The 26,796-nt window shown below is 35.1% G+C and overlaps 3 protein-coding genes across 4 annotated transcripts; 2 read left to right on the top strand and 1 right to left on the bottom strand.

Moving 5' to 3' along the window:
* Nucleotides 1–8,807: 8,807 nt before the first annotated feature.
* On the top strand, nucleotides 8,808–11,358 carry LOC111782019 (protein trichome birefringence-like 3). The gene is made up of 6 exons (XM_023662777.1): nucleotides 8,808–9,018; nucleotides 9,099–9,324; nucleotides 9,403–9,574; nucleotides 10,487–10,686; nucleotides 10,769–10,927; nucleotides 11,007–11,358. The coding sequence occupies exons 1-6, from the start codon at nucleotides 8,814–8,816 to the stop codon at nucleotides 11,338–11,340; spliced, it is 1,296 nt and encodes a 431-aa protein (XP_023518545.1). The 5' UTR covers nucleotides 8,808–8,813; the 3' UTR covers nucleotides 11,341–11,358.
* Nucleotides 11,359–12,325: 967 nt separating this feature from the next.
* LOC111781118 (protein SCO1 homolog 1, mitochondrial) lies at nucleotides 12,326–15,186 on the top strand. Of its 2 annotated transcripts, none has more exons than XM_023661559.1 (7): nucleotides 12,326–12,575; nucleotides 12,919–13,095; nucleotides 13,196–13,286; nucleotides 14,069–14,281; nucleotides 14,477–14,563; nucleotides 14,645–14,777; nucleotides 14,851–15,186. In XM_023661559.1, exons 1-7 carry the CDS (start codon nucleotides 12,423–12,425, stop codon nucleotides 14,963–14,965), a joined length of 969 nt encoding a protein of 322 aa, XP_023517327.1. In that variant the 5' UTR covers nucleotides 12,326–12,422; the 3' UTR covers nucleotides 14,966–15,186. The 2 variants fall into 2 exon arrangements, with proteins under 2 accessions (XP_023517327.1, XP_023517326.1); XM_023661558.1 differs by having other exon boundaries at nucleotides 14,474–14,563.
* An 81-nt stretch (nucleotides 15,187–15,267) lies between these two features.
* LOC111781116 (AMP deaminase-like) lies at nucleotides 15,268–22,798 on the bottom strand. Its single transcript, XM_023661556.1, has 19 exons — nucleotides 22,211–22,798; nucleotides 20,933–21,093; nucleotides 20,625–20,829; nucleotides 20,011–20,189; nucleotides 19,823–19,874; nucleotides 19,593–19,720; nucleotides 19,321–19,500; nucleotides 19,153–19,220; nucleotides 18,858–19,000; nucleotides 18,485–18,546; nucleotides 17,568–17,681; nucleotides 17,254–17,394; nucleotides 16,969–17,121; nucleotides 16,767–16,820; nucleotides 16,580–16,690; nucleotides 16,328–16,501; nucleotides 16,106–16,186; nucleotides 15,791–15,889; nucleotides 15,268–15,660 (listed from the first exon to the last, which is right to left on the bottom strand). Exons 1-19 carry the CDS (start codon nucleotides 22,575–22,577, stop codon nucleotides 15,592–15,594), a joined length of 2,541 nt encoding a protein of 846 aa, XP_023517324.1. The 5' UTR covers nucleotides 22,578–22,798; the 3' UTR covers nucleotides 15,268–15,591.
* Nucleotides 22,799–26,796: the final 3,998 nt, after the last annotated feature.

Here is a 26,796-nt window from a genome sequence, read left to right as displayed (position 1 = left end):
ATAAACAACAATAATAACTTTATTGAAAATAGAATATATCTTTGTTTACAAACTATGAGTTTTAGGACATAAAACCCAACAANTTTTAGGACATAAAACTCAACAGGAAGTCCTCGGAAGGTTCAAGAGGAAGATGTCAAAGAACTTCAAGATGAGCGATCTCGGCGTACTCAGCTACTACCTCGGCATCAAAGTGCAACAGAGTACTACCGACATCACCATCTGCCAAAGTGCGTACGCGAAGAAGCTGCTGGACACAACTAGGCTTGCGGACAGTAACCCTACAAGGACGCCCATGGAGGCCCGACTCCAGCTAAGAAAGGCCGGCACTACGACGCCACCAATTACCGCAGCATTGTCGGGAGCCTGCGCTATTTGGTAAACACACGCCCTGACCTTGCTTACTCAGTTGGATATGTGAGTAGATTCATGGAAGCACCTTGGGAGGAGCATCTTGTGGCTGTCAAGCGCATCCTGCGCTATGTGGCTGGGGTGTGAGATACCACGCAGGAAAAGGAAAGACGAAGCTTGAGCTAGTCGGCTATAGTGATAGTGACATGACCGATGACGTTGATGATCGTAAGAGCACCAGTGGGATGATTTACGTCCTCTCAGGCGGCACGATCTGCTGTCAATCAACAAAACAAAAGATAGTTGCTTTGTTTCCTTGCGAAGCAGAATACATCGCCGCTTCGACGGCGGCAACATAGGGGATCTGGCTTGCGCGACTGATGGAAGAACTCATCGGAAGAGAAAGTGATCCACCAATGCTATACGTGGACAACAAAGCTACGAGTTCTGCACGACCGAAGCAAGCACATAGAAATCAGATTTCACTACATCCGAGAATGTGCAGATCGAGGGCTCATAAAAATTGATTTCATCCGAACAAAGTACCACTCACTTTGGCTATATTTATGTATATATAAGAGATAGAATCCAATTAGGTTTGGTAAAAAAGGGTGAACTATCTTCTAGTAGAAAATGAAGTCTCGAAGCATATTCTGTTCAATCGTGTTGGTTGCCTTGGCATCGAACAATATGATGAACTTTTGTTTTGCAGAATCTAAGTTACAATTACCGTTCTCCCGATGGAAAGTGACTATTTTAAATGGGATGACTGCTTCAACTCTAATTGTTCATTGCAAGTCAGCAAATGACGATATGGGCGAGCACGTACTCCGCACTGGAGATAATTACAATTGGAGTTTTAAAGAAAATTTTTGGACTTCTACGTTGTTTTGGTGCCATTTTAGCAGTAAATATGGACAAGTTGATGGAAATGTTTTTTGGCCAGTAAAAGGGAATTGGTTTAATGATCAATGTGATGATAATAATTGCACTTGGGCAGGTCGAGAGGAAGGTATTTACTTGTATTTTGGATCTCTCAATATATTCCAGTTAATGTATCATTGGAAATGATGCAGTTTGACTTTCATTCAATTTCAATAAATAATTTTATGAATAAAAATGCTCGTTAAAATAATTTTATGAATAAAAATGCTCGTTATCTTTTTTGAGGTTAAAGGTTCAATTCTAATCAAATTTGATTTTCAAAATTTTAAAACTTAAATTATATCTTCAAACTAATTAGTTGGAATAGGATATATAATTTAATTTGCATTGGGTTAGGGTTAAATTTTTAACCGAGTTTATGTCATGATTTTTACTCCAAAAATTTATTAGAATTAGTGTAGGTAGCCCAAAGAGAAGAAGTATTACTAATTTCTTGATTTTTTTATCGTCAAACGTGTTATACCATCAAATTTATCATATGTTTAGTACATCATCAGAACACGTGTCATAACATTCACGTATCATCTCATAGCCACGTTGTATCACACGCATATCATGGACTTATCATCTTGTAAACATATCATAGTCATATTGTTTTGTAAACACGTCAGTCATATCGTTTCATAAACATAACCTAGTCATATTATTTCACAGACATATCATGGTCATCTCATTTCATAAACATATCATAGTGGTATCATTTTATAAAAATATTCTTGTCATATCATTTGGTAAGTATATCGTAGTCATCTCGATTTGTAAACATGTCTTAGTGTAATAGCCAAAAAATAAAGGAGTAAGTAAACAAATAAAAATTATTATTCCCTTTTAAAAATAATAATAATAATATTAAATTAATAAATAAAAAAATAAAAATAATTCTTTCCCCTTCTCTCCTAACTATCCTCCATTTTTCCAATTTATATCTTTTTCCTTATCCAATAATTTAGATTTTTTTTATTGAGTTCAAATCACTCCGAATAAATAAGATTTTAAATCAATTTAGTTTTTTTTTCTTATCCAATTATTTAGATTAGAATCGATAACATTTTAGTTAAGAGTTTGAATAAATCACAATCTAACCTCAATAGTCCAACAATATTAAAAAAATTGGCCTTGAATATATTAAACCAGAATTAAAATAAAATAAGAAAATACAGTCCAACAATACTTGTCTTAACTAAAATTAGATAGAAAATAAGAAAATATAGAAAGAAAATAAAATTTTGGAAAGAAAATCAATTAGCAAAATTGGCCAACAATATTTGTTGGATTAAAAAGTAAATATTTAATGAAAATATTATTATATATATATATATATATATATATATATATATATCCAATACTCTAATCATAAAGTGTACAATGTTCACGTCACAAGTCTTAACATATGGACCATTCTAAAATTTAGAAAATTGAAATTGAAATTGATGTCACGGTTTATATAGGTTGACTTGGATACAAAAGACAAAATTGAACTTTCTTAAAGATAAATCAGTGACACCAGCCTAAGCTAATCAGGTAAGTGGCCTTGCTATCGGCATGGTTCTATTTGATGTTGACACGTGCCCCGTTGTTCTACACGTGTCATATATATTGATATGTGTGAATTGTCTGTGGATCGATATGCTTCTTATATGTTATGTATATGTTATGTATATGTTATGTATATGTTATAATATGTGAATTGTATGATAATAATTACGGTACGACGTGTTCAATAATATGTTTGAGATAAGGATACGAGAAGGGTGCACAAAACGAAATGTAACAATAGGAGTAAGATACGTTCATGAAAAGTTAAGGTTAGGTTAAATACCGGAGTGCTATTGATAGGAGAGATTGATGAAAGAATACGGTTAGGTTATGGGTAGAAAGGGATAGGTTTGTGATAGATTGATAGAACGATAACGTTACGATACGTTCCTGTGATGATATGACTAAGGTATGTTCCCGTAACGATATGACTGTGATAGGTATAAGAACGTTAAAGCTATGATAAGTTAGGGAACAATATGACCACGAAGTGTTTATGATATGACATATTTATGATACGATATATTGTGATGTGATATGTTATGTTTAGATTGTTTTGTGTGACCATTGAGGTAATTATTATATGAATTGCACGTTATGAAATGACATGTTAAAAGCATAGAGCATTATGTTATGTTTTCTAAATTGTACGTATACAGCATGTTATAAATGACATGATATCACGATAAATGAAAAAATATAACCCCGTTAGAATTATGCATGATATGAGAATTGAAAAATGAGAAAAGATATGATATGAATGTAAAACGGGGTTATATTTAATAATGTTGAAAATGGAAAAATATTGGGCATTATGTGTGCTCGTGCATTGGGGGATACCCCTATTTCATCACGATGGGTATGGTACGATCAATATATTTTACAAAATCCTGCCGGAAGGGGTACGATCCTTATGTTTTACATAATGCTTCCGGTACGGTACGATCATTATGTTTTAGGCTAACACTTGATTTTAAGTAATCCGTTAAGACTAGAGTCTCCAAGTTTTGGTTGATCGTGGTTTGTTCCATTGGCCATGTTATTTGTGGGATTTGCTGTTGCTCTCTTGTCTAATACAACTTTTTCAGCTATGCTATTTGAGGTGGAACCTATGGTCCATGTGCTAAGACATTTGAGGGTTTGCCGAAAATGAAACTTTCATCCTCAAAAGTGTCTTAATATTGAAATTACTCCGGTACTTCTCCTTAATCTCTTCCCTCTATTTCTACATAGTTTCTTTCGTTTCTTAGTCTGGTAAAGATCATTTTCCTTGTACATGTTTTTTTTTCCTTTCTTCATGAGCATCACGAATAATCTTTAATGATAATTTTTTACTAAAAAATTTTGTGCCACCTCGCTGGTTTCTCATGAGAAAGTTGCCATAGACCATCATTTTTTTTTAGGAAATCTGACATGAGTTCTTTGCATATATCAGTTTTATGATATTAACCTTCTCATTTCCAATTATTATACATATTTTCTTTTCCTTTTTGTCTTAATTTGTTACCCTTAAAATGTTAAAACCTAAAATATTACTTAATTTTGAAAGGGTTTTGAGTAGAGTGTGTTTTGAAATTAATTGGGTTTGAGTGAATTTGTTTATTGATGGAGTTGAACAAAATCTAAATCCAGACAAATAAATGTCAAACGAACGGAAAAAGAAGTTTCATTCATTGGTCACGGACCAACATATGCACAAAGNTGGGTTGGTTTTGGCATTTTAAAGCAAGCAATTAACTAAATTATTACATTAATAACTAAAAATAACTTGAGCCGCTCCCGACGATCACGAACTGGACCAACCAACTCTTAAAAATAACTTGCTTTAGGTTTGAAATAAAATCGATTCATTGGATTAAGCTAATTCTTGAGCGAGTCGTCTTGGGATCTAAGAGTGACCATCATAGATTTCAAGTTCGATCTAAGAATTATTCATTAGTTCTTGGTTGGAATCATTTGTTAAGTTAGCTTTATTTGTGAACGTTTGCAAGGATTCTAAAAGAACCTCTAGCTTTACAAATCCAGCAATTATTGGCGCTTATTATGTTAGTTGGCAACCCTTAATACGTAACCATAACACCTACTAAATCTAGAGTGACCCCGCATACTCATTAGGGACACTCATCATGTGCGAACTGCCTGTGTAGTCCCAAGTCTCCTCTCGAGATTGGTTTATGGAATTACAGCCTCAACCATTGTCTTGTTCTACACTGAATAGGAGCACTCATCCTCAGTCAACTATATGTGTAGTCTCAAGCCTCTTCTCAATACAGGTTTATGAAATGGCAGCCTTTGCCTAGACCCATTATTACACTCAATAAAAAGACTTATCTCGAGCTAACTACCTGTGTTAGTCCCAAGACCCTCCTCAAGAATGCGTTAGATGCTGAGGAGTACACGCGTCAAACATTTGAGCAACCACGTTTTAAGGCATCAGAGGAGAACCCAAAATTTACGACTCGACCCAACCTGAATTGATGAGTACCTTTCCTTGCTACGCACGTGGATCTGCACGTAAGACTCCTCACACCACGTGAGGGCGCGAGACTATGCGCGTGAGGTCTTTTTTTTTTTTTTTTTTTTTTTTTTTTTTTNCCGATTTTGATACTAACCTAATTATGGCTTAAATTATGACATACTAGAAGAATTTTAGAAAATTGGAGCTCCTAACAGGAGAAAGGTAAGCTCGGGAAGGCACATTTCACGCAAGTAAGTAACCAATTAGACTTCCTTCAACTAATATTTGTAGGTATAGCTAGGACGTGCTAACATGCAAGCATATCTTGTCTTAGAAGGGTAGAATATGTATTCATAGGACTTTAGATGGACACTTTTGGATAAATGTATAATGTAAGTTATGAAAAATTACAAAAATACCTCTGAGACTATGTGGCAATCATGCAAGCTTGGTAAACCATATATTCACACTCAATATTCTATTAACTCAAATATGGGTTTTTGCATGAAGTGAAGTCTATATTTTTAATTCAACAATAAATTTAAATAATTCATTTCAAATTAAAGTAATATTAAATGATTAATTATACAATTTAATTAATACATGTCAATCTCAATCAATTCCGGCACATATTCTATATGAATCCCTATTCATAATTAAAATATTTAAATCTTATTTAAATATATTCAATTCTCTCTTTTTGTTTAATTCGTAATTAAAACAAAATGCGGTTAAATATATCGCATATTCCCTAATTTGAATTCGAACACTTCAAACTCACTCGTCACACTGTTCTAAGGTTTAATCCCATATGAGCTAGCAGGGGACCTAATGAACCTACAAATCATGGGCTCCAACGATCCAAGATCAATCGACTAAACTCATTAACCTTGAACCAACATTCGTTAACAACCAGAACTCTCCCCTATAGCCTAGTAGTTGCACTCCTCTCACTATACATATATTTCTGTCCATTTGATATAACCATGATTAGTAAGTCGATCATTCATAAGTTGTTCGTAACAACAGCTGGGCCAATTTACCATTTTACCCCTGAAGTTACTTCTTGTTTCTTAAGTCCCACCAATCCTCTAATTAACAATTGGTTTGTGGTCCAACCACCAAATCGAATCCCTATCGAGCCAATGAGAGAGTGGGGTTCCCTTGTTCAAGACCTAGAGTCAGTACTTAAGAACAACCTCTCTACTATCCCTAAGGCGGGTAGGAGTGATTCGACTCTCAAACAAGTGTTCTTGTCTTGAGATATTCAATCAACAAAGTAATCAAATTCTTACTCTCATGGCAGTACGTGAATCCATATAATTTGATATCAGAGCCCTTGGGTTGATTCTATATCATTTGGTAGGAAGCATGGTGGACTCATAACCCACGGGTCTTAGGATCGAAACCAGACTATGATACCATATCATTTGAAACTTAGAATTGGTAGTGAAATTGGACACATGATAAGGAAACAAAGAAATTAAGGGCCAAATAAAAATGACTACACAAACCAACAACACCCAAAAGCTAAGGATTCTAATGGGATTCGTGGGATCGGCAGAGATGGCGTTTTCAGATTCTGAAACAGGAAAAGAAGCTTCAGTTTGAAGGCTCAGAGTGGGTTAATTGGTCCACTTCCAATGCGCACAAGGTGTTCGACGTGGGGCCTCAATGACAAAAAAATATTGGCTTTTCAGCAATCATTGCTTTTGTTGGGAAAAAACACAATGATGTTGTTTGCGTATGGCTTAATTCACACCCTTATTCTCATCAATCCATTCCTCCCGTTATTAATTTTATGTTCGGTGACTTTTTGAATCTTTTTGGTACAATCAGCTCGTAACAAGTTGGGCATAGGAGATGCACGAGAAAATCAAAGTCGTACACTGAATCCAAGTTTCAAATCTCGAGCTAGAGATATTTCATAAGATGCAGGAAAAAATCGAAGTTGTACACTGAATCCAAGTTCCGAGTCTCGAGCTAAGGATATTTCATAAGATGCAAGAAAAATCGAAGTTGTACACTGAATCTAAGTTCCGAGTCTCGAGCTAGGGATATTTCATAAGATGCAAGAAAAAATCGAAGTTGTACACTGAATCCAAGTTTCGAGTCTTGAACTAGGGATATTTCTTAAGATGCAAGAAAAAATCGAAGTTATACACTTAATCCAAGTTCCGAGTCTTGAGCTAGGGATATTTCATAAGATGCAAGAAAAAATCGAAATTGCACACTGAATCCAAGTTCCGAGTCTCGAACTAGGGATATTTCATAAGTTGCAGGAAAAAAATTGAAATTGTACACTTATATACACTGAATCCATATTCCAAGTCTCGAGCTAGGGATATTTCATAATAGCATTATTTCTTATTCTTTTTTTAACAACATTCCGGGTGGTAGAATTCGGATCGTGAACCTCTCAATCAAGAATATATATTTTAACTAGTTGAACTATGCTCAAATTGATTTTCTTTTTCTTAATTGTGTACTTTGTCAACGTCCGTGTTTCAAATCAAAATTAACAAAACAAACCCCATAAATTTGTGTTATTAAAAATTGACCCCTTTATTATTTGAAATTAAAATACTCAAAATCTTTTCGTTACACTTTTCATTAATATCCCAAAATCTGTTTTTGTAAACATCAGTCATAAATTCACAATTTTTAAATAAATTTTATCCTATTTTTATAATAAATTTATGGTTTATAAAAATAAATTAACACACGTTTTGCTTCCAAATTAAATAATTTAAACTTTAGTATATAATAATGGAGTCTTTTATATTATAGATTTTCTAACAATTTAGTTCCTACATAAATAATTTATTTATTGGTATTGTGACAAAATTATTTTAATAAAGATTTTTTTTTTTTAATGTAAGTAGTTAGAGAATGCTTGTTTTAAAAAAATAAATGAATAAAAAACGGTAGTTGTCAAAATTTGGACAGGATAACTAGATTGACTTTTCGTAAGTCTTATCATATTCCTTCGTCTTTTCAAGACTTCGCCGTTGCATTACAATTGTAGAGTCAACTTCGACTAGAGCTCCTCGACACTATCTTAACATTCTTTTTTGGATCTCGAATCAGTTGTTTCCCATTTCGAGTCTCCGCTCGTTCTTCTCTTGAGCCCCATGATCTCTTCTTTGGTCAGGCCCTGTTAAGTAGGAGGTCGTGGAGGTGTAGCTTCACGGATTTTTCATGGGTTATGATCCTCCTATAAATCATCTCGTTCTTGATTTTGATTCTCAACCTTTAACTACGGTAGCAAATTGTTCTCGTCAATGACCGAGAACCCAATATAAAAAAATAATAGCCACTTGCATAATTGGTTGTAAAAAGAAGGTTAAGAAATTAGGGTAACCACCCACCCCACTCCTCTTGTCTTAACCTCCATAATAGAAGAGATAATAAAAACTCAAACCCAACCACACCTTCCTTTACCTTCACTCCTACTCAAACACACCCATAAAATATTACCTTAAAGTCTCCTAAAATAAACTCCTCTTCTTCCTCTTCCTCGATGAGCTTGTCGGTGCCGCTCCCCTCCGCCCCGATGGCGAAGCCCTCCGTCGCCCGGCTCAAGCCCCACCTCCCGCTCCTCACCGTCGTCCTCTTCGCCTTAACCTTCCTCGCTCTCTTCCACACCCAACGTGTCACTTTCTTCTCCTCTTCTTCCATCTTTAAACTCAATTCATGCACGCGAAAATCTGCCTCCTCGAAAACAGGTAGGTTTGACCGTCTTTTTCAATTAACTTTTTTTGTGTATTACTTTTAGTTTTGAATTTTTTATGTTTCTGAATTGGAGGGGAGGAGCCGTGGAGCGACCCGTTAATGGATGACCGGTTCGAGTTCGACCCGGAGGAGTGTAGCGTAGTAAATGGGAAGTGGGTTTTTAACCGATCGATCAAACCGTTGTACACGGACCGGTCGTGCCCGTATCTTGACCGGCAAGTGTCGTGTGTCAAGAATGGGCGGGAGGATTCTGATTATCGGCATTGGGAGTGGCAGCCGGACGATTGCAGATTACCCCGGTTTGAGTTGGTTCGAGTTGTTTTTAGTTCGGTAAATTTGGATTGGTTGTTGCTGATGGAGTTTGGTTTGAATGACAGATTTAATGCAGAGATTGCACTGAAGAAGCTTAGAGGAAAGAGGCTGATGTTCGTTGGGGATTCATTGCAGCGTGGCCAATGGCAGTCGTTTGTTTGTATGGTTCAATGGTTGATTCCAGAGGACAAAAAGTCTCTCAAAAGAGGCCGATTTCACTCTGTTTTCAGTGCTAAGGTACTCTTTGTTCTGTTTTTTTTTTCGTGTCAGGACGTGGTGGGGACAAATACGTCTCCGACTCCTATTATAATGTTAGGACATGTTTTATAACAGCTCAAGCTCATCGCTAGCAAATATTGTCATATTTGAGTTTTTCGTTTTGAGGTTCCGCTCAACGTTTTTAAATGGTTTGTTAGGGAGAAGTTTCCACATCTCTTCAACCGACGTGATATCTCACAATCCACCCTCTTCAGGCCCAACGTTCTATTCTCTTCTCTGATGTTGGATCTCACAATTTACCTCTCTTCAGGGCCCAACGTCCTATTCTCCTCCCTGATGTTGGATCTCACAATCCACCCATTTCAGGGCCCAACGTCTTATTCTCCTCTCTGACGTGGGATCTCACAATCCACCCTCTTCATAGCCCACCGTCCTATTCTCCTCCCTGTTATGGGATCTTACAATCCACCCTCTTCAGGGCCCAACATCCTATTCTTCTCCCTGATATGGGATCTTACAATCCATCCCTCTTCAAGGCCCACCGTCCTATTCTCCTCCCTGATGTGGGATCTCACAATTCACCCCTGTTCAGGGCCCACCGTCCTATTCTCCTCCCGACGTGGGATCTCACAATCCACCCCTATTCAGGGCCCATCGTCCTCGCTAGAACTCATTCGTCTCTTTAATAGATGTCGTTTCCTTCTCTAATCGTGGGAATTTGCAAAGATCAGGTTCTAGCCAAAAAAAAAAAAAAAAAAAAAAAAAAAAAAAAAAAAAAAAAAAAAAAAAANAAAAAAAAAAAAAAAAAAAAAAAAAAGCTCTTATCTTCCCTATTCCTTGTTTAAACTAGAATTTTTTTTTTTGCCCCAAACGAGTTAAATGAACATCTATATGTGTTGGTGGTTTTGTATTAACACGTGTTTGTTTCAGGAATACGAAGCTACCATTGAGTTTTATTGGGCCCCATTTCTGGTACACTCAAATTCGGACAATCCCATAATTGGAGATCCAAAGCAAAGAATACTAAGAGTGGACTCAGTAGCCAACCATTCCAAACATTGGACCAACGTCGATATTCTCGTATTCAATACCTACGTGTGGTGGATGAGCGGCGTCCAAATCAAGTCCTTGTAATCTCTCTCATTCAAACTCAGAATTCAAAATTCTAAAACTCTGCGTTTAAATTAACATACGAGCAAAAACACAATACAGGTGGGGATCGTTTCAAAATGGAGAGGAAGGATACGAAGAACTTGACACACCAATTGCTTATAGAATAGGATTGAAGACTTGGGCCAATTGGGTCGACTCGAATGTCAATCCCAACAAGACACGTGTCTTCTTTACAACAATGTCTCCGACTCACACAAGGTCCTTCCTTAACTTATTTGCTTTTTATTTTTTTTAAAGCTCAAATCCACCACTAACAAATAATGATATCTTTGAACAGAAGCATAGATTGGGGGAGAGCGAACGGGAGCAAATGCTTCAACGAAACGAAGCCGATAAGGGAGAGGAAATTCTGGGGGAGCGGATCCGACAAGGGAATGATGAGTGTGGTGGCGAAAGTGGTGGAGAGAATGAAAGTTCCGGTGGCGTTCATCAACATAACACACCTCTCCGACTACCGAATCGACGCCCACACCTCCGTCTACACCGAAACCGGGGGGCGGTTGCTGACGGCGGAGCAGAAAGCAGACCCGCTGCACCATGCCGATTGCATCCACTGGTGCCTCCCCGGCGTCCCGGATACTTGGAATCAAATACTTTTTGCACATTTGTAGAAATATTATTAGTAACAAACACAAACACAAATCAAAGTTTATTTCAATCTTTAATAAGAAATTTGGAATATGATTTAATTGTGTAAATTAATTTATCCCAAATTTAGAAATTTAAATTCAAAACCCTATCAACTTTTAAAACAAGAAATAGAAATAACAAAATGAGAGGTCGTTTATAAAACTACTAGTGCATACTATCTTAGCTTCTATGGTCATTCCAACATCCATCGTCATCTATCTATGTCACACGTGTCACGATCATGCTCGTTCAAGGCGTGTTGCCCATGGCTGCATGCCCCTGACAAGCCAAACTCTATGTCTTTACATGTTTTGTATTTCTAGGGACTATGACATTTAGGAAAAATCATGCCTAACCTGTCTTCATGTCTGACTAGTTGTCAACTTCTCCCTACTTAAGGTTATATATTGTGAGCCGTTGTTGTTACTCTCTTGCTTGCTTATATAACGTATCTTTCAAAAATCTCTTTTTCAAAATCTCTCTTTGCCCTCGTTTTCTAAAACATTCTTCTTCAACCGAGGCCAGAGGCTCGATTATACATCGCTTGGCCGTAGGCGACATAAGAACAAATTGGCTTAGCTCACTTGTCGTTGGAAAGTGAGTACAGCACAATCGCAAGTCCGCTGCTATCAAGAGTGCGATTGAGACAACACGCACACACGCTCTCAACCATTAATATTTTGTTTAAAAAATACCCTAAAAAATTTAAAAATATTTCAAAAATACCCTTTACCTTTAATAACCTTAAAATCTTTTAAAAACTAGTATTTTTAAAAAATTTGTTAATTCTTAAAGAAATTAATTTAGCCTATAAAATATGGTATATTTTTGGAGTTTAATATATTTATAAATCCGTTCCATAAAAAGCCCATTAAGAATCCAATTAATGTGGCCCACAGCTCTGGTGATATCTCGCTCCAATTGCAAAGTCGGGTCCAAAAGTTCTCCCTATAAATACCCGCCGTCTTCCCTCCATACTCCGGCAGCGGCAGGGGCAGCGGCAGCGAGGGTTTTCGAACGCCATTTCTACATTTCAGGGTTTTGCGAGATTTTACCGTTGATTATGGCGTCCATTATTTCTAGGAGTGCCAAGCATTTTCACTTCGCCAATCGCTGTCTCTCTCTACACCGGCTGAGGTTACAGTCGCCTTCATCTTCGTGTTCCGTTCTAGCGGGCGCGAATCTTCATGATCCTGCTTTTCCTTATCTTCACTCGGTTGGTTTCCTTATCGGTTTTGAATTACTGGTTTGTCGTGTGGAGAAATAGTTGTTAAGGATTCGTGCGTTAGTTAGTACTTCAGTTTCTGGGAAATTTGACGATGTTCATGAATAATCGCTTCAATCAGAAAGTTAGTGGAAGATCGTAGGTTATACGCTATATTTTATGTGTAATTGTTTATAGTATTCCTGGCACGATGATATTATGAATTCGTTTTCTTCGTTTTTCTTTTATATTCTCACTTATCTCCATCGGTAGGGGGTTATACTATGAGAACTGTGTTTAGAATTTCTCTCTGTTGGTGTTTTTATTTCTATTGTGATTATCTCTTCTTTCTTAGGGGCTTGGAATCAACTATTTAGCTTCTTATATGAGGCGGCTTTATGGTACAACTTCTACTACTCCGGATTCTCAAACCACAGCCTCCGAGAAATCGGCAGAGTCGAATTCTAGTGAAGGGGATGAGTCAGGAAAATCAAATCAGAGCCAAGATACTGGCAAACCTGTTCGTGGTGGGGTATGGTTACCTTAGTTGTTCTAATGGGGCTTTCTACATTTATCTATAGCTTTCTTTTTGGGATTTGATTGCTTTGAGCTGATTGATTTACTCTTCGCAGCCTGTATCATGGTTGAGTTTTCTTTTGCTGGTTGCCACTGGAGCCGGACTGGTTTTCTATTATGACTGGGAAAAGAAACGTCATATCGAAGGTAGACTACTATGGTGAGTTCTTGAGTGGAATAAATATTCTTTCCCACATTTTCTTAGAGAGGAAAATCTTCCAAGTAATGTCTATTCGAAAAGCTCGCTTGAGCAGGCAGAATTTAGGGGGTTTGTTTCTTAATTTGTTGTAAATTGATTTGTTGTCAAATCATAACATGACTTGTAGGTACATATAGTATAAATATTTTAATGCTTCCTCCTAACACATAGACGACTCCTTGAAATAAGGGGTGGAGCTTGAAGAAGCGAACGAGCCTAGAGTAGCAGCCTATTACTTACTATACTACATTTAGCAGTCCCCTCTCCTTTATATTCGAGCAGCTTCGCCCCTCTCCTTTACAGTCGAGCATCCTATAAGCTTTAAAACCTTTAATTTTGATATTTGAGAACAACATAAGATGATGCTTATTTTTCAATGCAGTTTTTTACGGTGATTGTTCAAATGCACTCGACTCTTGTTGCGTACATCTTTGCCCATATTATATCTCTGGGTCCTTTTCAAGCTCCATAATGAGATTTATGTCTACTGCCTATAGCTTTATGTGCATTCTTGTTAGTTGTTTCACCATTTTTTGGAACTGGAATCCAATCTTCTGTAATGGCTATTGTAAAATTTAACCAACCGGAAGACATTAGTGAGAGGCATTGCTTGTTTTTAGCAGTTAGGGGGCAATATTTTTTTTAGCTTGCTCACGTAGGAGTTTATTTCAATGTTGTCTCTCTAAATTTAGTGTGTGCTTGATTTGATTACTCTTCTGTTCATTAACAGAAATAAACAAGGCTTCCATAGAAGTCAAACAAGGACCGTCTGTAGGAAAAGCTGCTATTGGGGGGCCGTTTAAACTTGTCGATCATGACGGGAAGCCGGTCTCGGAAAAAGACTTTTTTGGGAAATGGACATTGATATATTTTGGCTTCACACACTGTCCCGATATCTGCCCAGATGAACTACAAAAGCTAGCTGCTGCAGTTGATAAAATCAGTTGAGTAAATTTTCCTGAAAGTTCTATTTTCAGTAGTTCTTAATAACAGTTTTGTAAGTTTTTTTCTTTGATGAGCAAAACTTTCTTCCAATCAAAGCTAAGCTAAGCTATTTGCTGAATCATTCACGTGTCCAACTATCCTTGAATTCTCTGTTTGTTTATAATTTCAACTTCTTTTTCTGTTGTGAAAGCAGAAAAGGCGGGAATTAAAATTGTGCCCATCTTCATATCCGTTGATCCTGAGAGAGATACGGTAGAACAAGTACGGGAATATGTCAAAGGTATATAGAAGTTGGTTTTGCATCTATTAATCATATAATTGTTCCAAATAACTATAATTTTTGCACTAATGTATGTTGCAGAATTCCATCCGGACTTGATTGGACTAACTGGAACTTCAGATGAGATACGGAAGGTAGCTCGAGCATATCGAGTTTATTATATGAAGACTGAAGAGGAAGACTCGGATTATCTTGTTGATCACTCCATAGTAATGTAAGTATGAATGATCGAATTCAGTTCAAAATTGTTAAATTTTGAGACAATCTGATGGGGGGAAATTTGGCAGGTACTTAATGGGTCCGGAGAAGATGGAATTTGTAAAATTTTTTGGGAAAAACAACGACGTTGATTCACTTGCAGATGGAGTAATCAAAGAAATTAAGCATTACAAGAAGAAATAGAGCTTTTGATCAACCGAGCTCCATTATACTACTACTACTACTTCAATCTGGTCAGTTGATTTTCCAACTTTTGGTCAACCTCTTCAATAGGGGATTTTGTCTTAATTAATAATATTCTATTTTCCTCGCCAAACATTTGTAGAACATTTGAAACTTATTTAGAGAATTAGCCATTGGTATGGCATTCGTAAATGAAAACGACTGAAACGCATTACATGTGAGTTTATTATCACTCCATAAGTCGTTGTGCAATGAGTTTATGATCATGAGCAATTGCTTTAATTATAGTGTAAGACAAATGATTTATTGTGACATTTCCCTCTCTTATTATTATTATTTATTTTTGGCCAAGTATATAATGATCATATATCTTTGTAGACTGTCCTTTGGGATCTCAACTCCCCATCTCATCCCAAAAAGAATGTGTTTTTACCAATTTGTATGTACCCTTCCCCTTCCCCTTCCCCTTCCCCTTCCCCTTCCCATTTCCCTTCCCATTTCCCAGTTCCAGGACATCTGATGTATGCAACAATCAAAATCTGGCTTCCTTCCTTTGTTGAGTCGATCATATGAAACCCAAATAATCGAGAATTCAAACCATCGTGCCTTCACTTCTCCGTTGTTCTTCACTTCTGAATCTCTTCCGGAATGTCGGCCTTTCCCAAATAAACCAGCTGCATTTCCTCTCTCCAGATCTTTTTCATATTTTATAATATTTAAAGCAACGAAGAAAATTGAAATTGTTAGATGATGATGCCAGAGATGTTCCAAATGAAGGGAAAAAATAGAGCAAGGGAAAAAATAGAGCAAGGAAAAAAATTATACCGTATCACGGAATTCCACCCTAATGTGTGGCACATTCGTTCTGTGAATATCATTTCCTACCGACCCTCTCCTGTAATATTCTTTTCCAATCCAATGAGCCTACAACAGAAGAAAGAATAAATGAATAAGTTTTTGCATCACAGAAAATACAAGCATAAATATTTTCCAATGAAGAACATATTTAAAGACAAGATGGTAGTTTGATGCATCGTATGCAGGCGCGCGGGAACTAAATAAGAGGAATATGAAAACTGCATCATATATGGGTGAGGGATTGATTGAAAATTTAAATAGCCCCATGGTTCTGTACTGTACCTTTAGAGCATGAGAGAAACCTGATTGGTAGACAGAATTGCGAGCTATTTCACATAGGTCACAAGAACTTAGCTTCCACACCTGTAAAATAAACAACAAAATAAACCTTCATGACATCTGGTTCTCATATTCAGACGCACAAGAGTATAGAGTGCAGGCTCATGTACTGAACTCAGAAGAGAGTTGAAGGGGGTAAGGGTAAGGTCAACCAAAGCTACTCACCGAAGCAGCTATGCTATATTCTTCCACCAGAGGTTCTTTTGTTAAGTGGATTTGAAGAGGATCATCAGTAGAAAGAGAGACATTTAGACCACGAGCGAAGAACGTAGGGAAGGGATTCCGGTGATAGTCCAAGAACAGAGAGTTATTGCTCAGAGGTGACATAGCCAGACCAACCTGTTTATATGCATATGTTGTGTTCAAAATAAGAGAGAAAACTCTGCTGAGTTTAATGGGAAATAATGTTGTCCATACCTGGGCTAGATAATATAAATACTGAAGCACTGGAGACTTTCTCAAATTGATTCCATGGGCAATACTATGAGCAGTTAGGAAAGTTGCAGCAAGGTGGTCAATATCACCAGCCTGAAGAGGATTCATGCATTGAGTTGAACGTAAAAACATAACGTATGCATCAAATTTGAATAAATTTCGTAAGTACCTCCCCAGAATGCGGACGAAGATTTATAGTGGTCATGCCCTTTGATTCACGAAGCTGGAAAACAAAATCGACAGGATCACCCACAAAAATAACTTATATGGGCAATTTAAACCGCATTCAAGTAATGGACTACCATTTACTTTAGAATTTGATAAAGATGTGGCAGAAAGTAAAGATCTTAAGATCATTTGGCGTCACAAACCTTGTTTAATGTGTAGAGATTGGCGTAGCAGTAATAGACATAGTATGAGAATGCAGGGTTAAAAATGTTTGTCCACTGAGCAGGAGTTGGCATGTGCTTGGTTGGGCGTCTTTCAGGCTTGCTTTCATCATCAACCAAATCCAAACCAACAACCTGAAAAGCTCATAAAGGAGAATAAAGTTTGTGAAGTATGTAAGTTACAATGGGAAAATAACGAGACCACAACTCTATCAGTCGATAAGGTCTCGTAAGATAAATTGAAGATTCTGTTGGGAGATCACAAACCTGTTTCAAGAAAACATGCAACTGCGGATGTGAATCTGGATCCACCGTAACCTCAAATAAAGGAATGAAGATGTTATCAAGAATGTTTTGAAACGAAGTCACAATCCCCATTTCCTTATACACATTGTAAAGTCGTGGCAGCTGAAACATAAACCATAATAAAATAAGACAATTATCCAAGAATTAATGCAACTTCAGTTCACTAATAAAATCAATACAGTACACTTGAACCAAATTTGAAAATGACGAGCCAGGCATATGTGATAAGCCAAAAGGACCCATTTTTTCCCTTGTGATTTTGAAGGCCGCATTACCTGGATCAACCATACGACATTCTCACTGTACAGATCATTGTTAATTATCCAACTGGCAAGTTGATCCCATTCACTTTGCTTCCTTCCGTATATAGATATCCGATATTCAGCCATCTGCATTAAAAGATTGAAACATCAAACATGGTATATTGGAAAGGGATCCATATCTTGAAAGTAGGGAGGTAGGAAATGTCTTGACAAGAAAAGCATTTAGCCAGTATTAAAATACCTCTTTCCTTCTGAAGGGATTTAATTGAAATTTCTCTACGTGAGAATGTAATGGGTGAATAGTAAAATTGGTTTGAGGCTTTTAATCAAAATGGTGTGGGTAAGAGAATTATGAATTCAATTTGAAGGAATAATCACGGTTGATATTGATTGAACTCGCAAGAGTACGAGGTATTTTTAGGCCAGAAACCTGAGACTTCGTGTATACTGGAGCCAAAGAGCAATGAAACTAGTGAATTTATTGTTATAAATACATGTTTTTATATAAACTCATTTGGCTTATTCCTTAATGAAATATGAATTGGAAGAACCTTTAGGTTTGGAACTCTTCCCTTTTAGAGATAGAGGATGATTCCTTTGGCAAGCCAATTCGTTTATCAACATTTGGGTACATTTGACTCAAAATGAATGAGATAATTTATGAGGCGTAGAGGACACTTTATTTATTTATTTTATTACAAATGATTATAGTAGCCATTTCCTGTTTACTGGTGTTAGTTATCTCTAATCCCTTTAGGCGGCTCCCCTTCTAGGTTCATTCATAGGGAGTCGATATCATAAAAATTGCTAAAAGCACAAACAAACAGTTGAGAATACACCTAGTATATACTATAAAAATTAAAGCCACGGCATAAAGCAAATGAAGCCAGAATATTGTACCTAACTATAAAGAAGGAAGAATGATGTACCTGATATTTACTTGCAGTAAGATCAGAAAATACTTGTTTGGTCAGCTCACCAAGGAAACGGCCTTCAAAGAGACACCCATCAGAAACGAACAAACAAAAAAATCCAATAGTCTACAAAAGTTGAAAGGATTGAAGATATCCAAATATCACAAACGAAGATAGAGAGAGAGTGAGAGAGCGAGAGCTTCCACTAACAGTTGAAAAATATTGATCATTACATATACTGCAAATGCATGGCTTCGGCTTGCAGATTTTAAATGTTCATTATTCCTTTACTTTAACTAATTTCAACAGGTAATATGTAACACAAGAGAATGTGCACACAAAATCAAACGTCACACTGTTCTCAACATGCTGAATCTAAACATAATACCTTGAATTAGATTATCCTGCTTTAGGAAGATCTCCCTGAGTCGACTTTGACCACAGGGGTTGTATTTAAGGTTAAACTTATCAAAGCGGTGAAATGTGCTCTTGTCAGCATGAACATCCAAGAGGTCAACATTCAAGTCATACCTGTTCTTCAGAGGTCAAAAGAAATTAATACTCCATGCTCAGAAATACTTCATGAATGTCCAAAGTGAAGCAGTATCTTTTGTTTTCCCTTTTTGGATGGTGAATAAAAACGGTTCTTCATTATCAAAGAAAATGGGTAAAAGAAAACTTACCCCGACAAGTCCAAGCTCTCAAAAACTTCTTTCAAGGTCAAATATGTACCATCCCGAAATATTACAACCTAATTACAGGAATATATTAACCATTATTTTTTTGCCAATATTTACAATCAAAATATAAACGGGAAACACTAGACAATAAATCAAGTCATTATTCATTACCTCATCAGGCTCTTTTCTCAACTTGGACTTTATGAATCTTAAGAGATGTTTTTGGTTCATGCACGCAGAGTGATGAACATGAGTATCGACTTTCCTGACATTATAAAAGTCACGGTGTGGAGCACTTTTCTGAGCCAGAAATTCCTTGTCCGCATTAAGCATCAGATGAAGATTGAATTTCTGAATGACATGAATTTATGGGCTTATCATCAAGGATACGATATAAAAATATTAATATACATTTTGATAACTAAAGCATTATGAACAGGTACCTGTTCGAGAAGATTCAGTCGATGGTGGCATAGACTTCTGATATTTCCAGCTGCAGTGACTCTAAGTATGTGATGAAGATCGGTAAAAAAGGTGGTTGAATCCGCAACAGGGAAAAGTTCTTCATTTGCTGCAAAACATTCAAACAGTACCCGCAAGAAAACAATTCAAAAAACATCCAAAAACTCATAGATCTAAATATCTCCCAAGAAACAAACTCTCATGTTCTTACACTCTTTGTTTGCATAGACGTGAACAACCCCATCTTGCATCTCAAAATGATGCTGAAAAAAGGGAAAGCGTAAAATGAATAAGAGGAACAATAGAATAAAATCTAGGACTATGATAACAAAGGTCAATTGAAGCAAATTTATAACATGCTGATATGCTTGAGTCAGTAGCCAATAAAGACAAACTCACATCAGACTTGCCCTCAGAAGTGTATTGAAACGGATCTGGATTAGGTTTCGGTGTACTGGGGTCAGATATGATGTCTTTCTCCCAGGGAGCAACATCTTCCCTAAAGACATATCTTTTCCTCATCTCAAGGCATTCTTGAAGAACCAGATATGATTCTACTTCATCAGGTAGTGGTACCTCTATGAAAAACAAACCAAAGAAATAGAAACACATTAAAAATCCAATCTACATTCATGTGAGAAAAAAAAATCTTTTTTTACTTGTTATTGACCTATGGTGCTTGCATATTGGCAAAGTTCCTAGAAATCCATCCAATACAACAAACTAAATGGCATGCTTACCTCGTATTGTGTTTTCAGCATAGAAAAGATCATATAACGTCTACTAATCACTTATAAAATCATTATGAAAGATAATGTCGATATGCAGCCATAACACAAACAAATATGACCATGCGACCATGTTAAGCTTATTAAAATTATGACCATACAGTACTATTATCAAATGGTGCGACCACGTGAAGCGCATTAAAATTATGACCATACAGCATAACTATCAAATGGCCAAGGAAAGAAAAGAAATAAGTCACATAAAAAGGATCCAATTAGCAATACCAGATGGGGTAATTTTGAGCCGTACAAAAGTTTCTTGCTCGGGCTCTTTCCTCAGAATATCAGCTGCGATTGGATCATGAACACCATGCAGGTCACCAGATATACTATGAGATCGAATCATACTTGAAGTAGCCAAGGCAATCTGTTCTCCAGTGGCATTAATGTGATCAGGCAATTTTTCAAATATGCCCTTACACTCTGGACCCTGTATGCGGAGGGGTGGTGGTGTTAAACGCAACACTGCAAATACTCCCAAGCTCCAAAGGGCATTAGGGATCCATACAAATGCAAGGGAGCCAAGTACTCACCACATTTCCATTAGCATGGAGATATTCTGAACTTAATTTAGTATCATCAGCTATAGTATCGTCTTCGTCATCCGATCCTTCAATACTTTCGAAGGTACTTGCACTTGCAATGGGGGACTTCGGTGAAGTAGGCCTAATTGATTTTTTGGTAGAACTTTTCCCTGATACAAATGATTATTTGGGGAAAAAGCACATTAATATACGTTATCAGCCTTTCAATGTTGATGATGTCCATAGATGAAAAAAAAAAGTCAGAATAATGCAAGGATAAGTCAGATAATCAGGAGGGCTCCGGGCAGAATGAAGCCACGAGTTTTGAAGTTGAACTTGCATTAAAAACATGAGCCAAAAAGATATAGAATTTACCTACTGATGCAAACTATTTTAGAGACCAGTTGTAAAAGCCATGAGTTACCCATATCCTTGGCATTTCTTAAAGCACAGACTATATAAGTCAGGCCAAAATTATATACCGGGATGAAATATACTGGAGCAATTTGCCCTACCCTGTTGGTGATCTCCAACCAAACGTTGCCAAAGTTTCTTTAAAACCCATTGACTTAAGTTTAACTTCTTTTTTTTTTTAATAATAATCGATCATGCTTTAACCAATATTCACGTCCTATGCCATGGATAGTCATACAAAAAAATTTCAACAGTCTCAATGGAAAGATAATCTGTTTTTGTTCCAAAAGAAAGGAGAAAATAATTATCAAGATGAGAATGAAGGAATCACAAGTAATCTCTAGAAGAAAAGGTTATGTTACAGATATGGGATTCTGAAATACATGACACCAGACTCCCTGGATTGCAGAATTAATCAGCCGAATAAGACCATATTTAATTTTCCCAAATACAGTAAGAGAAAGTTCATGGCATTACGGAAACGCGATATCTATAGTACTGTCCGTCATATGAAGATTAACTACCCCTAATTGAGAATCGTAATGAAAAAAACGCGCACGGAAAGCGCTCATATAAGTCAATTATGATTCAGACAGAACACGTCGACCCGATTCATTTGAACTTAATAGTTGATCATGATTCTAAGGTTAAAGACAATACATCAGCTATATGAATTGAAACATAGATGAGATAACCTTCTGCCGTAATTGCTTAGAAAAAAAAACGCCAAAGAGGCATCCAGAACATGCTAAAAAAACGAACCATTCCCCTCGAAAAACAAAACCATAATGCGCAAACCACCATACAGAACCGAAAAGTTTTACGCATTCAAACGCCATCAATCTACCGGAAGAAAATCAATGGAATCCATACCTTCACGGAGCGTGTGTAACCTCGGCAACCCAGCCGGAATCACGTCGAGCAGCACCAGACCATTTCGCTTCTCCTCGCCATCAATCCCGACGGAAATAGAAGTGACATCCGGCAAAGAAGCCGAGGCCCGCCGATTATAACCGCTCCCCTTCCGCCGCACATGGTTTCGTTGTTTCTTCGAATGGCGAGGCGACTCAACCTCCAAGCTATCCTCCCGCTCCCGCTCCCTCTCCCTCTCCCTATCCACAGTCTTGGCAAACTCCAGCAGTTGAGTTAGGGTTTTCCGGTGCATATAGTACGCCGAAACAGCGACGACGGAAGCCCCAATAAGAGCCGCCATGGCCATGTGCAGCGGATAAGTATCCATTGAAGTTCGCTACGAGAAAACGACGCGTCTCTTCCAAGAGAAGAATCTCTGAATCGTTCCAACAAATACAGTGCACCAAAATTATGAACAGAGAACAGAGAACAGAGTTTAATCGGAGAATGGAAGCATTGCTGTGATATTTATAGAGAAGAGATATCAGAGAGAGAGAGAGCCCAGAGAGTGCAGAGAGAGAAGGAAAGAGATGGACACTACCACCTTTTTCTCTCTCCTACTCTGCCCTCCCTTTCCATTATTTTAGATTTTTTTTTATTATTTATATTTTCTATTGGGTTTTTTTTTCTCTTTTTTTTTTTTTTTTTCTTTTCTTCCTTTTATTCAAGCCGCCTTATCTTCCGCCGATAAAAAATGCAGATTTAAAACTTTATTTACCGAATTTTTGGAATTTATTCTATTACCATATTCCTAAATTTTTAAAATTTTGAATTAATTCTTTTACATAAAAATCCTTATTATTAAATTATATTAATTTGTAATTTAACTATGATTACCCGTTAAACCTTATCCGTTAATTTGAAAATGTTATATATATATATATACGCGCTTGACATGGCCGAAAGTATACAAATGGTGTTTGAAACAATTAAATGATGTTACTCTAACGAAGATGAACGTATGTTTTAAAGTAATTTTAAATTTCGTTGTCTATTTCTAAATAACTCATTGATGTCAGTTGATATATTAATTTTAGATGTTGCGATGAAATTATAGTAGAAAATTGTAAAAAGTAACACAACGATCTCATTTTTTGAACTAAAATCAGACATGAATTGCATCAATTCATAGAGCTAATACTAAAAGCCAAAAAATAATTAATTAATTAATTTTGTTTCGTTTATAATTTATAATTAATGGGTGAGTTAAAAAATTTGAGAAGTTTAAATTAATATTTATTATATTAAAAAGAGAATATATATATATATATATATATATATATATATATATATTATATTTGATGTATTAAATATTAAAATAAGTATTATTGTAATTTATAATCAATAGTTTTATGAGATCCTTATGGAAGAAAAAAAAATTTAAAATTAATATTTAATATATTATGTATTAAAAGAGAAAATATATTTATTATATTTGATGCATGGAATAAAAATATACATTTAAAATTAGAATTTTAGTTAAATATATATTGAAATACATTTAAATATGATTCGAATCATATATTAAATATTTAAATATATTATTAGCAAATATATTTAATTATATTATTGATAAACATTCTCCCATAGTTTCTATAGGATTCTACCGGTTATAAGAATTTTCTTGAAACTTTCTTCCTCTCTCCTTTGTGATTTTCTTTCGAGAAGTTCCTATAAGTTTTGTGACCGCTCCTATAAGCTTTGTCGGGTCACAGCAAAGAAGATCTGGTAGAATGTGGAAAAAACTTCTACATTGCTGGAATATATTAATAAGATTTATTGTGAGATCTCATATCGGTTGGGAGAGGAGAATGAAACACCCTTTATAAGACTGTGGAAATCTCTACCTAACAGACACGTTTTAAAATCCTTGACGAGAAGCTTAAAATGGAAAGCCGAAAGAGAACGATATCGATTAGCTATGAGCTTAAGCTGCACCAACCATCAAACAAATTTAATTCGTAAAACATATTTTTATTTGTTTTTAAATATTTAATTAAAATTGCCTTCTAATTAAAAAAATATATTTGTAAGAGTAGTTCGAAAATAAATAATATAAAAATGACGAAATTAAATAAAAAAATATACCCAATAATTACATCGTAATAAAAAGAATATATACTTTAAAACTAATAATAATTCGAGTTTAATTCGATTTAAGTCAATATAATTTTAAATCGCTCATAAATCAGCTCAATTCATATAAAAAATTTATTTATTTGAAATAAGCGGAACCCGTTCGAGTTAGTTTGAGATAATGTTTTCTAGTTATCGAAGTTTTTTTTAATATTTTTGACAAAGTTGACCTAGGAGTGGATGGATATCATTTTCATTATCCACAATGCCACGTCATGCCTAAAATGTCCCATCAAACTTGCTGGTTGCTGGGACATGTTGAAAATGTGGGATTATTCTTACCATAAATATAAAATCCCAGCATTATGCTAAATTCCCTCAAACAAAAATTAATTCCCATTTTTTTTATATAAAAAAACCTATAATTCGGATTTAGTGTTAAAAAAAATTAAAATACTTAACCCATGGCTAGATATGATTTTCTAAAAGTAAGGTTAAGATTCTAAGTCGTGGGAAATGATATGATAAGGAATCACGACAAGGGAAGTAAGATTCGAATTACCTTGTTGATCGAATATCTCACGACAAGAACACTGTTTGAGATTTGAATCACTCCACAAGCAAAATCGATCTTGTCTAGCTTGAATGATTCTTGTTGATCAAATATCTTAACGCAAGAACACTTGTTTCAGATTCGAAACACTTTACAAGTAAGATTGAGTGATTCTGCATGCAACCTAAACTAGGTAGAATTACAAAGAAATTTAGCTATTGGCGAAACAAAGCACGAATGCTACTTCTACTATATTTTACAAATCTATTTACAAATAGAACATACGTGGTTTTATATAGTCTCTGAAATTATTAAAAGCCTTGTAACATTCATACTTTAGGGCCATAATTAACCAAGATGTAATTGTAACATAACTAAATAAAAAGTCTTAAATATATTAATGAAATAACTCTAAATTACTCTAAATTATGATCTACCCAAAATTTATAACATGAAGGTCTGAATTGAAATATCTTTTGATAATTTCAACAGTATTTTTTTTTATATCTTCATTAAAGTATATGGTATGATTGATGTTTCTTCGTTCATATCAGTAAATTTATAAAATTTGTAAACTATATTTCAAAATCAATTTAAAAAAAAAACAAAGTAATAGAAACTAAAGCTTATAATATTATATAATTAGATTAAATAAAATAAAATATTCTATTTTTTTTAAAAAAGGTATAATAATATATTTATTTTATTTTTGGAAAATAATATATTCATATTCCATCGTGATGTTATGAACATTTTAAAAAGAATAATATAGTAGAAATTAAGAAATAATTCTGAAGCATATGCTTTTATTAATGAATTCAATTATTTTTTAAACATGTTTTTTATTTAAATAAAAGTAACAACTATTTTCAAATAAAAAAAGTTTTTAAAAAGTCCGTACTTTGGTAAAACATTAGTTGTAATAATCATGTAATAAAAGATTAAATTCACGTAATTCTTGATTTATATTATCTTATTTTGTTTTTATTCTATTTTAGATTTAATAGAAAAAGGAGTATTATTTCTATTAAAAAAATAAACTTTGAAAATTAAGCAACCGCAGGAATATTCGACAAAAAAAAAAAAGCAATTTTGATTGTAAGACCCGAACACCTCTCCAAATGGCAATATTCTGTTGGTTCCTTCAAATATTGATTTATTTGCTGGATAAACACGAAAATAGAGGATTGGATTAGGTTGAGTTGTCTGTTGTTTTTTTTTTAATATTAAAAAAAAATACAATTATCTGAAATATATATTTTATTAATAATTAAAATCTCGTAAAATTCAAATATTAAACATTTCCGGAGCATCCTTAATATTAGTTACAAATATTAAATATTTTTAATTTTTGTAATAGTATGAAAAGTATGGTAAGTAAAGTACAGTTGGGTTAAATTGTAATTCTATTTTAAAGTTGATTGGGTTGATCCGATAAAAATCGTCATAAATTTTTTATTTTCTAAAGACTCGACTCTAACCCAAACTGAAAGAAGCTAACCCAACTCAACCTAGGTAGTTTGTGTAAAAATAATAATAAATAAATAAATAAATAGTAGGACGAAGCGTTAAATATTAGTAGGACTACTTTTTAGCTAATTTAAAATTTGGAGTCAAGTTCGAAGTATTTGTGCATAATTAAGCTTAACTAGTTTAAATTATTATAAGTAAGTTTAAAAATTATTATAAGTAAGTTTAAATTATTTTATGCAAAATTAACGGAGTGGTTTCCAAGTTTCAATTATTAGAAAGAAGTTTAAATTATTTATATATAAATTATTTATGATGATGTGATGACATTATGATGGTGTGATGACGTTATATGATGGTGTGCTAACGTTATATGATGATGTGATGACGTTAGATAATGATGTGATGATAAGATGATGTGCATGTTGTTGACATGATGATGATGATA

The sequence above is a fragment of the Cucurbita pepo genome, chromosome LG19, assembly GCF_002806865.2.
Source record: "Cucurbita pepo subsp. pepo cultivar mu-cu-16 chromosome LG19, ASM280686v2, whole genome shotgun sequence".
NCBI lineage: Eukaryota > Viridiplantae > Streptophyta > Magnoliopsida > Cucurbitales > Cucurbitaceae > Cucurbita > Cucurbita pepo.
The sequence above is the reverse complement of the archived record's forward strand: the minus strand, read 5'-3'. Positions and strand labels throughout refer to the sequence as shown.

Excerpts from the sequence above, each read along its gene's own strand:
- LOC111781116 (XM_023661556.1), bottom strand. The coding sequence starts at position 22,577 with ATGGATACTTATCCGCTGCACATGGCCATGGCGGCTCTTATTGGGGCT. Across the intron at positions 21,094-22,210 it reads GTTACACACGCTCCGTGAAG|GGAAAAGTTCTACCAAAAAA; the intron begins GTATGGATTCCA and ends CATTTGTATCAG. Across the intron at positions 16,502-16,579 it reads ATTTATATTATCTAGCCCAG|GTTGGTCTGGCTATGTCACC; the intron begins GTATGGACAACA and ends GCATATAAACAG.
- LOC111781118 (XM_023661558.1), top strand. The coding sequence starts at position 12,423 with ATGGCGTCCATTATTTCTAGGAGTGCCAAGCATTTTCACTTCGCCAAT. Across the intron at positions 12,576-12,918 it reads CTTTTCCTTATCTTCACTCG|GGGCTTGGAATCAACTATTT; the intron begins GTTGGTTTCCTT and ends CTTCTTTCTTAG. Across the intron at positions 14,282-14,473 it reads TGCTGCAGTTGATAAAATCA|CAGAAAAGGCGGGAATTAAA; the intron begins GTTGAGTAAATT and ends CTGTTGTGAAAG.
- LOC111782019 (XM_023662777.1), top strand. The coding sequence starts at position 8,814 with ATGAGCTTGTCGGTGCCGCTCCCCTCCGCCCCGATGGCGAAGCCCTCC. Across the intron at positions 10,687-10,768 it reads GGCGTCCAAATCAAGTCCTT|GTGGGGATCGTTTCAAAATG; the intron begins GTAATCTCTCTC and ends AACACAATACAG. Across the intron at positions 10,928-11,006 it reads ATGTCTCCGACTCACACAAG|AAGCATAGATTGGGGGAGAG; the intron begins GTCCTTCCTTAA and ends ATCTTTGAACAG.